General features: G+C 44.4%; 1 protein-coding gene across 1 annotated transcript in view; it reads left to right on the top strand.

Moving 5' to 3' along the window:
• Positions 1-1,918: 1,918 nt before the first annotated feature.
• SLC44A3 (solute carrier family 44, member 3) overlaps positions 1,919-15,448 on the top strand; it is a 57,863-nt gene continuing 44,333 nt past the window's right edge. Inside the window, exons 1-6 of the mRNA XM_012730027.1 lie at positions 1,919-2,061; positions 5,047-5,183; positions 6,314-6,407; positions 9,908-10,068; positions 10,918-11,007; positions 12,121-12,245. Of these exons, the coding sequence (XP_012585481.1) occupies positions 1,919-2,061; positions 5,047-5,183; positions 6,314-6,407; positions 9,908-10,068; positions 10,918-11,007; positions 12,121-12,245 (750 nt within the window). The remainder of the gene's footprint in view (positions 2,062-5,046; positions 5,184-6,313; positions 6,408-9,907; positions 10,069-10,917; positions 11,008-12,120; positions 12,246-15,448) is intronic.

The raw sequence follows: 15,448 nt of genomic DNA, 5'->3' as shown, positions 1-15,448 counted from the left end.
CATCTTGACCTTGAGGCCCAGGAAGAACTGTTTGAGGATCCCCTTCTTCTCCAGGGGCTCTGCAGCTTAAAAGTCCTGCCCCCTTCCAGCCTGAATCCCTTGAGAGCAAGGATTCCTTTTTGTTCATCTTTACATCCTCCATGAGCAGAATCTCTGGAGCACACTGGGCACTGGAAGATTGTTCTTTAGGTTTCTAACTCAGTAATGAATGCAGGCTAGTGCCAACATATTTGACTTTGGGACACTGTACCACTGGGATATAGGGTATCAGTTCTAAATTCTAACAAATGGTGTACCGTACCCTGCTCCCGGAATGATGACTTGGGCACCAGTGATCAATGGTGTTCTGTGCATTGCATATTGGGGGACTTAGATCTCTTGGGAAAGTTGGGTCAAAATTTCAAATATTTTACACTCACTATGAAATTGGACTTAATAGATTAATCATTTACTCTTACTATTTAAGTAACATGCCTTAGTCTGGAGTGGGTGATTTCCTGGGGCTGGTCTTTGAAGAAATTGAGGGAGACTTTTTTGCTGTTATCTACATTACTAAAGTAAGTATAAAAGACCCACCTTCCAAGAAAAAAGAAACACATGTCTTTTGCAGCAACATGGATGGAACTGGAAAAGATCATGCTTAGTGAAATAAGCCAGAAAGAAAAGGAAAAATACTGGATGGTTTCTCTCATAGCAGAAGTATAACAGACTAGGTGAGAAAATAATGATAATGATGAACAGTTATATACCAGTGGGGAATGGGATCAAGGACAGTGGGGGGAGGGAAATGCACTGGACCATGGTGATGGCACATGGGTGATCTGGTGTTGGGAAGCCCATGAGGATTGCAACTGAGATGGAAAAATGCACAAAATAATGTAAAAATAAACTATTATATATATATATATATATATATATATATACATATTTAAAAAAAAGATCCAACTTCCAAGAGATTCTCCTAGGACAAAATGGCACAGTCAGAACATTCTGACTACAGATTTCAGAATGTTCTGATCCAGCACAATTTCTAAGAGTCTTTATTTTGTGCCCTTTAAGCGCTAGTGCCAAAAAATTATTTTCAAACTTGTTATGAACAATAGTTTAATACATATAGTTTAATACACATAGTTTAATACATATCAACTGTGTCAGAATCCCCTAAATATAAGACAGAAAGAAAAAGGGAGAAGAGAGGGCAAGGGAAGAAAGAAAGGAGAAGGAAAGTAGCCCCCTAGTTCAGGGGAAAAGTAAACTGGTCCTGGTGACTTGGATAAACCAAAAATCGCAAGGGGGAAAAGTAAGCTGTCTTGGTGAAGTTATGCCAGGAAAGAAAAGTGATAGGAGGAAAAAGTACGAGAAGCACAGAAGTAAGAAAATAGAGAGGAATCAGGGCCCTCCCTGGTGGCACAACGGGTTAGGACGCAGCACTGCAAGCTGGCCACAGCCGCTTCAGTGCAAGTTCGATCCCTGCCTAGGAGGTGACCCTCAGCAGGATCAGGAGAGGCCCAGCAGACCTCTCTTGCTCCCTCAGCAGTGTGCTTCGTCGATCTGCCTGTTCTGCTCCCTACCCTGTCTCTGATGAATCCTCTCACTGCCCCTGCACCTCTGGCCTGTACCCCAGTTCTGTATGCATAAATAAATAAATCTTAAAAGGAAAAAAAAAAAAGAAAAGAAAATAGAGAGGAATCAATTTCTGTGCTTTAGCGTACGCTTCCTACCTAACCTGTTAAAACAACATGAGAGTAGCAGCGTCCTAACTTCATCAAGCTGCCCACGGGGTGGCTGAGGAAAGAGATGCAGGGATGCCAAGATCTACTTTTCACCTGGTTCCTTTTTCCATCAACGTCCTTGAGAACTGGGGGATCTTGTCTTCAGCCCTTTGACTATGCTCTCACCTGCCTCTTGGGTTCTGCAGATGTTCCTCATGGGCTATTCGGTGGTGACTGGAGCCACGGGGAGGCTCCTGTTTGGCTACGACAGCTTTGGCAACGTGTGTGGCAAGAAGAACAGCCCAGTAGACGGGGCTCCTCTTTCAGGACAGGACATGACCCTAAAAAAGTAAGTGTCCAAGTAAGTCCCCAACTTCCAGGAGGACTACAAAACTTTATAAAGTTAGTCAATTAGAGCTTGGAAACTTTTCCCATTCAAAACTATACCAGCCCATCTCATAAAAAAGGGACATGTGTGTGTGTACAAGGACACAGGTTTCAGAATCAATCCACTTTTAAGTTCAAATTCAGCCTCTGCTACCTTCAAGCTATGTGAACTTGAGCAGAGTAAGGAAACTCTTGAAGCCTAATTTTCACCATTTAAAAACTTTTTAAATTATTACAGTTTATTTTTCCATCATTTTGTGCCTTTTTCCATCTCACTTGTAATCCCAGTGGGCTTCCCATCACCACAGTCCCATGCATGCCCTCCTCCCCGACTCTCCTCCCTACCTCTGTAAAATGTCTCTGGCATATATATCCAGCATTTTTCTTTTTTTTTTTTTCTGGCTTATTTCACTAAGCATGATCCCTTCCAGCTCCATCTATGTTGCTGCAAAGGCATGAGTTTCTTTTTTGATTGCTGAGTAATAATATTCCATTATGTATATGTACCGTATCTTTTTAATCCAGTCATCTAATTTTGGGAATTTGGTTTGATTCCATGTCTTTCCAATTGTAAATGAGCAGCAATAAACATGGGGGTGCAGGTGTCTTTTTGAATCAGTATTTTTGTGTCTTTTGGATAGATATCTAGAAGTGGGATTGCTGGGTTCTAGGGAAGCTCCATTTTTAGCAGTTTGGGGAACCTCCAAACAATTTTCTATAATGGTTGTACTAGTTTGCATTCCCACCAGCTGTGCAGGAGACTTCCTTTTTCTCCACATCCTCACCAACATTTGTTGTTGCTAGTTTTTTAAAACTTATTTTTATGCCCACCTCACAAGGCTGTTTTAAGGATTCATTGAGATTCTGTGTGAGTGAAGTTAAGACCTTATAACTATTAGTTGTTGCCAATATTGAATAAATGTATTAGAATCAGGTTTCCAATTTTCTGCCACTAATCACAACATGCCAACTAAAGTATTGCCTCTGTGTGTACGCCCCCGAATCCCAGCTGGGAGTGCTGGTTCTCATTCCCTTCCCTATGCCCGTGCATCCTCTTAGCTGTGGTGCTGTGGTGGCACATAGACTCCTTCTAACTCTCACACAGCAAAGGGAGAGTAGAGCCAGGAACCTCCTAAAGGTGAGAAATCCTGAGTCATGATTCCCTGAGGAGGCTACCTTAAAATAATTTGAAACTTGATCAGAAGCCACTGCTAGGAGAGAAATCTTAATTGCCAAACCAGTGCTGAGTATAAGTTTGGAGTCTCCAAATCTGAACCTCAGGCCAGGCCTATTGTGGGCAGGAGTACCTGGGTGGGGCAGTATTTTCACCTGTACTGTGGGTCTCACTTGCAAAGAAGACAGGAGGAGAAGGAGGCTGTCCCCATGTTCCTATTTCACAATGATTCATAATGTGGTGCTTGAGAGCCAGTCACCCCTATTTGAAGTCAAAGTGTAATTTTCATGTTCTCTCTGCTCAAAGGTTGGAGCACCTTTGGAAGGACCTTGGAAGGGGCCAAGTGTCCTTCAGTAGGTGAATGGGTAAGCAAAATGTGGTGTGCACCTAATAATAATACGATGTTATTCAGCCTTTAAAAGGAAGGGAATTCTGCCATATGCTCCCACACAGAGGACCCTGAGGATATTAGGGCAGATACAGTAAGTCAGTCACAGAAAGAAAAATATTTTCTGATTCCCACTTGTATGAACTACCTAGAGTAAGCAGGTTCATACAGACACAAAGTAGCAGGTTGTTGCCAGGAGAACTGCTGTTTGATGAGCTTTGTAGGCTGGAGAGTCGGGAAGTGAGAGGTGATGATGGGTGTTGGAGAATCCACTTCATGCCTCTGCCCTGTGTACTTGCAGTAGTTAAGATGGGAACATTTTATATGTATTTCATTGCAATTTTTAAAATGTTTAAAATTTATTTATTTGTATATATTTTACATCACTGTTTATTTTTGTCCAATATGTGCTTTCCCCTCTCAGGTGTAGTCCCCATGAAATTCCCACCACAGTTCACCCATGCACCATCGCCTTAGTCCTGTGTGCTCTTCCCTCCCCTGGTCTTATCCCTCCATCTCCTCTGAAGAACATCTCTGATTTATAGTTGCCTACCAATGTTTTTGCTATTTTTAAAATATAATGTATTTATTAAAATGTTTAAGGTAAACATTTTATACTTACCACATATATTTATCATTATATATCATATTATATTTATCATGCAGTCTCCTCTCCAACTCTTGTTTCACCACCTCCTTTTCTCCCACTCCCACTCAGAGAAAAAAGCAGCTGAGACTTCTTTCCAGATATATCCTTGGCCAGGAAGATGCTTCCAGCATTCCTCCGACCTCAGCGATCCAGTGCTGTTGGCCATGAGTCTGGAGCTGCCATTGCTATCCCAACCCATGACCCATTAATGGCAACTACCAGTTCTGTTCTTGTGCCCACCTACCTGCCCACTGGGTAGCTACAGTGGGAAGGGCCCTATCAATTTCTTGGCTGTCAATCAGAATCAGGGAGAGGACAGATCTTCTGTCACAGACTGGACCTCCTCCCTTCCACTTCTCTTCCCTGGGATCAGCAATGCTCTTAAGTGTGTTGTATGCCCAAGGGTGCTGACATGCCTTCTGGGGTTTCATTGAGTAGTTATGCACTGGGCCCATCTAACAAGCCAGGAGCAATTTAGTCAATCCCTCCCTTCTGTGATCCCCCAGAGATTGCTACATTTAGAAAAGGAAAGTTCTGTTAACATTCAAGCATAGTTCACAAGCTGCACACTTCCATAGATGACCCCCAATAGACATAATTCCTGTTAAGTTATAGTGAAGCATTTGAGGATAAAAGCCTGCCTTCATGTTTCTCACATTTGATGGCATGTGAATGTTTTTAATGCCCAGTCAGAAAGAGAAAATGCTTTTACACATCCTTCTTTCTTGTCTCTCAGACACGTATTCTTTCTGAATTCCTGCAACCTGGACATCAAGGACGCAAGGCTCAATTCCACGGTCCTCTGTGTATCCAGGTGCCCTGAGGCGCAGCTCAACACGCTGGAAGAGGTCCAGCTCTTTGCCAACAGCAGTGGTAGGCTCAGAGGGGCAGGCTCTGCCTCCCTCCTGAGGGTTGGAACCTAGGTGGGGGAACCGGGGAGATCAGGGTAAACTAACTTACCAACAAGGCTTTCTCTGGGAAGGTGGAAATTGTCTTTTGTGGAAAAGGCCAAAAAACTTTTCTCTTGAGTTTATTCAGTTTCATTCCAGTTAATCTGGACTTTTCTCAGTTTCCTGCTTCTTGCTGGAGAATGGTTTTCCAAAGACACACAGAGAAACACTGACATTTGGCCCAGAGGGTCGGGAGCCTGGGCACATGGGCACATCCAATCCTGAGGATACTCCAGGCTTGGGTTTCCCCCATTTCATTAAGATGTCGGGCCTGTACATATTTTCACTGTTGGGTGGAATCATCATGAAGTTATACCAAAACCACTGGTGTACCGAAGTATCTTGTTTTGAGCCTGCTTCTCAGATTTATGTTCTGAGTATTAAACCACCAAAGAAAAGTCAAAGGATTTTGAGGCACCTACTGTTAATGGTATCTGCTATGAAACAGGATATCAGATTTTAAAAACATTATTGACAGGGAGGGGTTAAAAATATCAAACCTGGGCCCTCCCTGGTGGCGCAAAGGGTTAAAGCACAACACTGTGAAGCTATTGCAGCCACTGCTGCAGGAGTTCGATCCCCAGCCAGGGAGGTGATCCACATGGCGCAGCAGACCTCTCCTGACCCACCTGCTGCTCCCCTCAGCAGTGTACTTCATTAATCTGTCTGTTCTGCTTCCCACTCTGTCTCTGGTGAATCCTCTCACCCCCAACACCTCTGACTTATATCCCAGTTCTATATGCATAAATAAAATAAACCTTAAAAAAAAAAACTAAGTCTATACTATCAATCATCTTCAAATGACCTCCAAGCCATTATAGTATCAATCATAACTTAGTTTTGAATTTAAGGTTTAGGAGAGAGAAAGAAAGAAAGGGCTTAAACTGACCTTAGATTATATGCTTTTTCTTTTCATATTTAGATCACCTAGTGACTGTTTTCTAATTCAAAATGGTTTACTTTGTTCTTGGTAATGTGACTACTGTTTCCTTACTAGTTCCCCTAGAAAAATGAGTTCTACATAGGAAGATAGATGTCTGTGTCTTCTTCCAGGGTCTCTCCTGTGTGTTTATAGTTTGAATTCCTTCAACTACACCCAGAATCCAAAAGCATACTCCTTGTGCCCGAGACTACCAGTTCCTCCAAGGTAAAGGTTTTTATTCTTTTCTCTTATCCATCAACAAAAGTTATTGGATGCTTGGTACACACCTGTTACTCCTCTGGGTATTATGGGAAGCACAAAGGAAGTATCAAGTAAAGCTTTGTCTGTAGGGACTTTATAGGAAACTAGGAATGAATGAGAAGGGCTGATTTGCATATACATAATGGAAATGGATAGGTAACCAGGCTAAGGAAAGAGAAAACTCAGCAAGTAATAAAAAAGTCTTCAAATGACAACATTGGAGTTAGCAAAAAGTAGCTTGTGGTTTTATAAAGTAGCTTGTGTGTGTATATATATATATTTTGCTCAACTGTTTATTACAGATGAGAAATGACTTAATTTTGCCCTTTTCTTGAAACCAGACATTGTTAGTTACTGAGCTCTAGACTACTCCATGATAAACAGGGGGCAAGGTCATGTGACCACCACACCGTTCTTTAACAAGAACAGAAAACATGTCCTCCCAAAGCAAGTGATAAGCAAGATAGTGGTCACTGAGAGGACTACAGGGCAGCTTAATTGCAGTCATGGCTACCATCAGGATGCTAAGATGTACTACTGAAGGGGGACTTGGAATATTTATTTTGCATTAATTTTCTTTTGAAATTCTTACCTTTGTTGACTGTCAGTGAGACCCCTGTGCAAAATCTCCAAGAATTAATGAATATTTAAGTAGAACAAATCATGGTGCCAACTGTCTTTGACGGTGTTTCTCAGACTCTTGGGCAGGACTCATAGTAAGAAACGTCCTACATCACAGCCCCAGAAGGCACAGACCTTCATTCAGCAAGTACATGAAGCAGAAATAGAAGTCTAACAAAACAGGATTCCCCCTTTCTGTGTATGATTCACAATAATAGCTCCTATTCTGTTTCACTTATTAAAGAAAACCAATTGACCTTAATGTTCTAACAGGTTGCAAGTGTAGCTTCAAAAATGCTGAAATTGCAGGTGCATAATAAAAGAGTAGATTTTAACTGAATAGGAAAATATAGTTGGCCAGCCTTGTGGCATTTCTTTCTAAAATAAACATTGCATGTTATAAGTCATTAGAAAGGGAAGAGGATTATTTACAGAAAGGAGTGTCCATTTCATTTTCCTATTTATCTTATTTTTTTTAGTTCTGAGTTTTTCAGCTATCATAAACATGTCCCAGCGAAACATATCTGAAGCTGTGGAGGTGGAGGGGATCTACGATGTTTTAGTAGGTTGAAAGAAAATTAATTAACACTTGGAGAGAAGGACTTTTTAAAAAACTTTATACTGTTGACCAGCATCTTCCCACTCACCACCCCCACCATTCGTTCTCTCCTGAGGCTATTTTAAATTTCACATATTCATGAGACCATGCAGTATTTGCCTTTTGAAAAGGACTTTTTTAATGGTATTTGTAACTGTAACTTCAGAAGGAATTAAGGAGACTGGAAATTTTAATGTTGCCAGCTAACCGGAGTTTGATAAACCTTCCCCTTCCTATCACTGGGAGAGCAACGGTAATTTCACAGGAAATTTACATGTTGCTGTTGCTGATGATAACAATAAACATTTATTGATCCCTTGATAGTTGCCAGGTATGTTTCTAAGCTCCTGACATGTATTAACTCACTGGGATGTCAAAATCACCACGCTGTTGGCATTATTTTCACCTACTTTTTAGAGGTGGGAAAAGGGATTGCAAGTCAGGTTAAGGTTGAATAACCTGCAAAAGGAGAAGCTGCCATTCCTAAACAGTGTCCTTAGGTGTTTCTGTGATCCAAAAGAGCAGTCTGTCTCCATTGGTTTATGTTGCCCAGTGAAAGGACTCTTCAGGCGCTGCTCACTGGAGGAGTGGGGGGGAGAAGGGGGTGGTCCTGTACCAACTGCCTCCCAGGCCAGTCCTGGTCCTTCCCCTCTGCTAATTGACTGGCCTTTCTTGGACAGAGTTAGGAAGACAGAAGTAGGCTTAAGTGCACCTTTTCCTTCCCTGCACAAGCAAGCGCTTGTTTTAAGATGGAAATGATCATATTTATCATGAAAGAGCAGTGCCAACAGTAAAGAGCTTGAAAACATGAGAAGTGTGGCTATAGGGCCAAAGAATTTTTCTAAATGCCTCTTTCTGACTAAGCCAATTGTTTCTTCTTCCTCTGTTGATCAAGTGAGGTATTACTTCCCTCGTAGAGCAATGCCAAATATCGAGACAGTTTTTGTACCTAGGAGTGAGCTTTCAAGAGGAGTGAAAAAATCCTGAAGATAAGAAGCAAGCATATCTTTCCCCTCTGTTCTTACAATAATACTGTTTTTCATCGCCTATGTCTTAAAGTCTAAAAGACCTGGGTTTTCCCCTCCCATAAATTCTAGTTTCCCAGATGGGTGCTTTCCATGCTCTGCACTGTTTGTTTGCATGTATTCTAACAAATTCTATTCTGACAGCATCATCTAAATATATACTCCACTCTCCACACTTCCTGCAAATCTGAGTAAATTTGCTGGTGGATAGAACAGAAGCAGAAGTGGAGGGGGCAGGGGGGAATACAGTTTGTGGCCGAAAAAGATGCCTCTCAGCTAATAAAGTACTCTGGGCAGCTGACAGCCACCCCGGAGGGCTCACTTTCTGTGCCTCTCTCTGTCACCCTTAGGGCTAAGGTGGGTCTTTAGTCTTTACCAGCACAGGGTTTTCAAAGCCTATAAGCACCATAGTTATTTTGACATATTAACAAAATTAGTATCCTGTGGACATTTTGTACAAAATAAAAAACAAAAAAAAAAAACAAAACAAAAACAAAATATCAATCTATTTCTGAACTTATTTTTTAGAAATGGCAAATGGAAGTTTAAACACTTGCTTCCAAAACAATTCTGATTTCACTGATGTCCTGAATCTGCTTAGTAACAGAAAATGAAAGCAACTCAGAGGTTCAAAAACTGGAAAGCAAAAGGTAAAATTGGTATCCTGCAGATGGCAAGAAAATAAACCGAAAACATACAAATGATAAGAGAACTTATGTGGCCAAAAAAGGTGCCTTATGTAAGTGGCAGGGGACAGGATTACTATACCAAAACCTGTAGCACTGATGTACTTTTAAAAGACTTCTTTTACCACAACAATAAAAAAGTACGTATAAAACCATGCAAGTACCTAGCAATAAATTTAGCACGAGTGCGTGTTCCAGAGAAGGAAGACTTCCAAAAATGATCAGCTTTCTCCTCTACCCAAGTTATCAGCCACAGCTTCATTCAGACATTTATTACTAGTTTATTAAGCTCTCGCTCTATTCCATCAGAAGCACTGCTCTCCTGCTGTAGATTTCTGGTTTAGGCTCCTGGGAGACCCCGTAACCAGTCCCCTCCCCAGCCAGCAGCCCGCCCTGCAGCAGCACAGTTACCCATTCGTACTTTGTAAACTAGATGCTTTTATTAATGCAGAGCTTATGTTTACTTGGTTGCTGAGAATTTTAAACATTTCTTAAAGTAAATAAGTGTCTTTACCGTTTTTCTTTCATTTTTAGCAAGTCTTTCCCCTTGTTTAACCGCTGCATCCCTCAAACACCTGAGTGCTATTCTGTGTTTGCTTCTGTCTTGATAAATGATGTGGACACCCTCCATCGGATTCTGAGTGGCATCATGTCAGCAAGAGAAACAATCCTCGGCCTCTGTATCCTCGCATTAGGTAATTTTCAGTTCATTTTCTTTCAGTGAGTATGCCAGAATTTCTTAGTGTGTTTGACTGTTGTATAAAGAAATCAACTTTTTGACTAAATATGAAACTTTACTTTGTATACTCATTTTCTTTTTAGATAATTTCAATGTTTTAGGTGCAAGTAAGGGAGGGGTGACAAGATTGTCTGCCGAGAAGCCTCACAGAGTTAGGGGTGACCTTATTATAGTGACCAAGTTCCAGGGTCTGAGCTCAGTGTATAAAGGAGGAATGTGGAAGGCAGACTTCTAGTTAATGATTGGCCATGAAACGCACAGCTGTCAGGGCACAAGAAATGCAGCCTGCATTTAAAAAGCTAAATGGTGGAAAATCACATGCAGGATTTTTTAGATGGACAGCTTATTGTATCATTAGAATCTTAAAACTTTCATTTTAAAGGCATTCATCTATTTTATTTCATAAGGCTATCTGAGAATGTTGAAGTTGGAACTTTACACAAGCCTAGTGTGAAGTCAAAAAAAAAAATAAGTGTGATAAAAATATTTTAATAGTTTAGTTGGACTTAAAAGGAAAAATAAAGATTTATATATTTAAGAATAATACCTGCCTTAAATTTGTTTTTTTAATTCCAGAAGCAGACTGCACTTTCAGACACACGCTTATGATAGCACACTGAGCTTGTGTAGACTTCGGGTGGTGTCCTGAAAGTCATTTTTATTTGGGGTTTGGTAGCTGCCCCAGGATAGTTCAAAATTGCAGAAACTCCCCAGTTCCTGTTCTTGAGAGGGTTTGGCCACGCACCCAGCCCTTGCCACCCTCCCCATGACTGCCATGGGCTTACACGTTCTGCTTAATTTTCAGCCCTGTCTTTGGCCATGATGCTCGCCTTCCAATTCATCACCACGCTTCTGGTTCACATTTTCATTGCACTGGTTATTTTGGGATTGTTGTGTAAGTATTTCTCCTTGATGGACTTGTTTTTGATTACATGGAAAGACTTTCCTTTAAGTAGAAAACTCCAAATTGGTATTTTTGAGCTAATGGGGTCTCAGAGAGTCTCTTGTCTAGCCTCCTCATTTTTCCTCTGCAAAGACCTGACCCAGAGACAACAAGGGACAGCTGAGGTCTGGACATGGCAGTGTGGCCATCTGCATTGAGCCACCTCTGATGTGCGCCTGCTGCCGCATTAGCCTGGGGAACATACCGTTGAAAACGAGGGTTCCTTCTGAACTTTCATGCCACCCACTCGCACTGGGATACCCACAGTTGTCCTGCCAAGAGACTGGACAGTCAGAAGTGACTCAGAGCCCAAGCAGGGGCTGGGTCCTGGAGACCCTCTCATGTGCTCACAGCTTCCCTTCACTAGCTAGACTGTGGGTTCATTCAGGAGATGTCAGGAGAGGGGATTCATCCAGGAAAGGGGGTCCAGGGGCATGGGCATGTGGGAGGCCCAAGGCCCTGGCTCTTTACCAGCTGATACACAGGATGTTTTAATTTTTAGTAATTGGCATGACCTTAGCATTTCATTCCCCTGAATGACAGCCCTGGCTTCAGCAATGTAGAGGTTGCAGGCCTGTGCATTGCTTCTTCTGGAGGACATGCCCAGCTGCCACCGTGGCTAGTCACGATGACTGTGACCTTCCTGTGGTCACTGTGGACGTGGCCTCCACAGCCTTTACCTTGAAAGGCAGAGCTTTGCAAGTCAGGTACCCCCCAGGCTTGCAGCTGCCAGGCCAGTGTCCGGTGCCCACGGCTTCCTGGATATCTTAGACTTTGGACTGTAGTCTGCTGGTCCAGACTCCTCTCTGTCACATTGACCCAAGCTGTGGGCCAGGCTGATGGGGTGCTCCTGTGTTCTAGGGTCACCTTCCTGTTTCTCCTAAAACCAAGTAGCCAAGCCATTCTGGCAGGTCCTCGGGGCTCTTTCCAGTTCTTGGTGGGGGGAGGAGGGCCTGCCTGTAAAGCCCCAGGGACCTTTGCTGAGCAAGGCCACCTTCTCTGGAGTTCTGAACCTGGGGTGGTGGCCTCTGGTGTGCCTGCCGAGCCTGTGGTGCTGTCTTCCAGTTGTCTGCGGGGTGCTCTGGTGGCTCTATCACGACTACACCAATGACCTCAGCACAGAGCTGGACACAGAAAGGGAAAATATGACATTTCTGCTGGTCTTTGCACTTGTCTCTACAGTGATCACGGTAAGAACCCTTCCAGCAGTCAGTCGGGGAGCCAGCCAGAACTTAAATCTAAATGGTTGGATTGAACCCCCAGAAACTAGAGTTTATTTTTCTTTGTCCCCCGAATGGGCATGAATGTAGGTGCATGCTTACTGCTTTTTTTATTGGCGATACCTACCTGGCAAAGCTCAAAGACAAGGAAAAGCTCTTACGTCTTTCTAAGTGCTTACTGCCATGCTTGAGATTGATAGGTTTCAGCCTCCGAGGGTGTGAGGTGGAGACTGTAAGGTGGTGGGGGGGGGGGACAGCTCCTGTTTCCTGCTGCACCAAGGGGCGCTTACAGCCAATGGACACTCAGGGGTGTGACAGCTCCCGCTGCCTTCAGCACAGAGAGCCCTTTGTTTCCAAACCTGCTGGCTATTTTGGTCTTCAGAGAACCTGCCACCACCTTGGTGAACTCCAGGTGGAAAACAGGCGAACACAGAACGTTGAGGCACAAGATACTCTTGTTGGAAGCTGGTGATTGGCCACCGAAAACTATGCCAGTCTTCCGCCAGGTGTTGTTAGAAGTGCTGGGACCACAGTGCCCCCTGAGGGTCTGGAGTTGCTTTTGGGTGACCCTCGGTCATCCTTGCTAACCATTTTATGGAGGAGCAACAAATGGGGGTTTCCAGAAGCCCATTAAATTCTTTCAGCAAACACAACTCGCGCAACAACTTAGCTCCCTCGCCTAAGGAAATTCTGCAGTGCCCAGTTTCCACATTTCTCCTTTACGCTGAAGTTACAGATAGGTGTTCTTCACATAAAGGACATCTCAGGGAGCAAGTGGGCAGTAAAAGGGAGCTCCTGCCTCAGCAAGGTACAGGCCCCTGGCTAAGCCCAGCTCTGTAAAGGAGCCTGGGAAAAAAGGGCGCTCCCCCCTGCATCCCAGGTGGGAGTCTAGAGCTGTCAGGCTTCAGAGGGGGAGCAGGGCTTGCAGCCAGCAGAGAGCCTGTTTTCCCTCAGACCCTTCCACAGGGCCTCCTTTGTCTCCAGGAGAGGAACCATTAATGGCCACCCAGATGTCAGGCCAGGGGTGAATTTTCCTCTTCACCAAGTGTAAGGTCAGTGGCAGGGGAGGAGAGAGCAGACAGAGACCGTTTTCAGCAGTGGCTGTGAGGACGGCCCTGGGCTAGCACAGAGGGGTGAATTGAACCACCGCTCATACCCTGTTCATTTGACACACGTCACTGCTACTTCCTGAGTTCCACCAAGTGCTGGCTATTGCCTGTGCCTTTCCGCATCAGAGTCCTAGATTCCTCATCACCATCACCATTTATGGGGCCCCCATTCTGGACAAGACCCTGCACTAAGTAACAGAATTAGCAAGACAGTGCAGACACGGAACCTGCCCCCTGACAAGAGGCATTAAAAGCAAGCGACACCACAGTGGTGCACAGGGAGGGATCCCAGCCTTTGCAGGCCGGGGCCTGCATCCAAACCCATGCTCCACTGCCTGCCCTGAGACCTGGGAGAAGTGACTTGTCCCTTTTTGCCTCCTGCCATGTGAGACAAGTCCACAGGGGTGTGGTCTTCCCCCCTCCCTGGGGCATCTGCCATGGAATCTCTGTATTCCTGCCAGAAGGGCCAGCACCCCTAAGGTACCCAAGCTGGAGCTGCTGGCTGGGGAAGCAGGACATGCTTTGAGCACAAGGATGACCATGCCCTGAGAAGTCATTGCCTGCACTGCTTCTTCCCACTAGCTCGGCGTCAGCACCCACAGTGTCCTACCAGGTAGGGAAGGAGTAATGGAAGAGAGAGCCCAGCTACACCCCTCTAGTCTGCACCATGCCCCGTGCCCAGCCCTGATCTCCAAGGGGAGCTAGCATTACCAGGGGGCCCACTTCTCCTTCACCCCTCTTTCTTATTCCCCACTGTGCTAGAAAGGGAAAGAAGGGGCAGCCCTAGTAAGAGAGGGATCTGAGCATTGGAACCTCCCTATCCCTTTTTGCTCTCCTGGGAGTTCCTATCTCACTCATGTTCCCCGCCCCCTTCCCTCCCATGCTGGAGTCCAGTAGTGACAAGACAGGCTGGCCCAGGGCCTGAATCCCCAAGGTGCTGCCAGCTTGCCAGCTGCCATGCCCCTGGCGTGATGATGTGTTCCCGCCTCTCAATTTCCCAATGGCTGCCTTAAAAATCAACTTGAAAACACTGTTCTGGGATGAAGGGAGCTGCCTATGAATATTCTGTCCTCACAGCTGTAATAGAAACGTAGCAGCCATGGAGTTTCAGGTGCCTGCTGGCAGCAGTCAAGGAGGAGGGAGTGGGGTCAGTGGTGGCCTCGGGCGCCAGCCTCAGACAGGCTGAAATGCAGCTCTCGCAGCTTTGAGCCCAGAGACATGGGGTCAGGCTTGGGCTCCACAGTGAGTCAGCTCAGCTGTCCACCCTGCCCAGGCCACATGCCGAGCACTGACCCAGGTAGGTCATGAGGCTGGGGATGGCAGGTTACAGTGAATGCATCACTCCGTGTGGTCCTTGCAGTGTGCTCTGGGGTGAGGGGAGCACCTGACACCCACAGATAGTGTCAGTTGTAAAACACACAGATATTTAAATATGCACATGTTAGCATTCTCCTCAGAAGCCAGAAGCCAAGTTTATTTGCTCAAAGATTGTATCATTTTACTGTGTTAAAATTTTAAGTAAAAAATAGTAAAGCAGGGAGGGAAGTGCACAGGACTATGGTGATGGCACATGGGTGACTCGGTGATGGGAAACACACGGGGATTACAATTGAGATGAAAAAAAATGTACAAAGTGATGTAAAAATAAACTATTATATCATTAAAAGAGAGAGAGAGAGAGAGAGAACATAAAAAAAATAGTAAAGCAATTGAAATAGTAATCAAAAGTCTTCCCCAAAACAAAACTTTCCCGGTGAATGCTCTCAAACTTTCATAGAAGACCTAATATACACCCTTCTCAAACGCTCGTGAACATTTAAAATAAAATGTTTCTGAGGTCCTCTTCCTTGTTGATTGAGCTCAACACGAGGACATAGATATGGCCGTTCTCGCATAGCCTTTCCAGCTCTCATGCTCCCTGGGCACCTTCCTTGCTTCCCCCCCTCCCCCAACCCCCTACCAAGTTGGGAGGCTCTGTGCCCAGCCCTAGAGGCAGTTTTTTAAAAAGATATTTATTTATGTATATGAGAACTGGGGTAAAGGCCAGAGTTCGGGGGGGGGGGG

Source organism: Condylura cristata, unplaced genomic scaffold (genome assembly GCF_000260355.1).
Source record: "Condylura cristata isolate star-nosed mole 26May11 unplaced genomic scaffold, ConCri1.0 scaffold00026, whole genome shotgun sequence".
Classification (NCBI taxonomy): domain Eukaryota; kingdom Metazoa; phylum Chordata; class Mammalia; order Eulipotyphla; family Talpidae; genus Condylura; species Condylura cristata.
The sequence above is the reverse complement of the archived record's forward strand: the minus strand, read 5'-3'. Positions and strand labels throughout refer to the sequence as shown.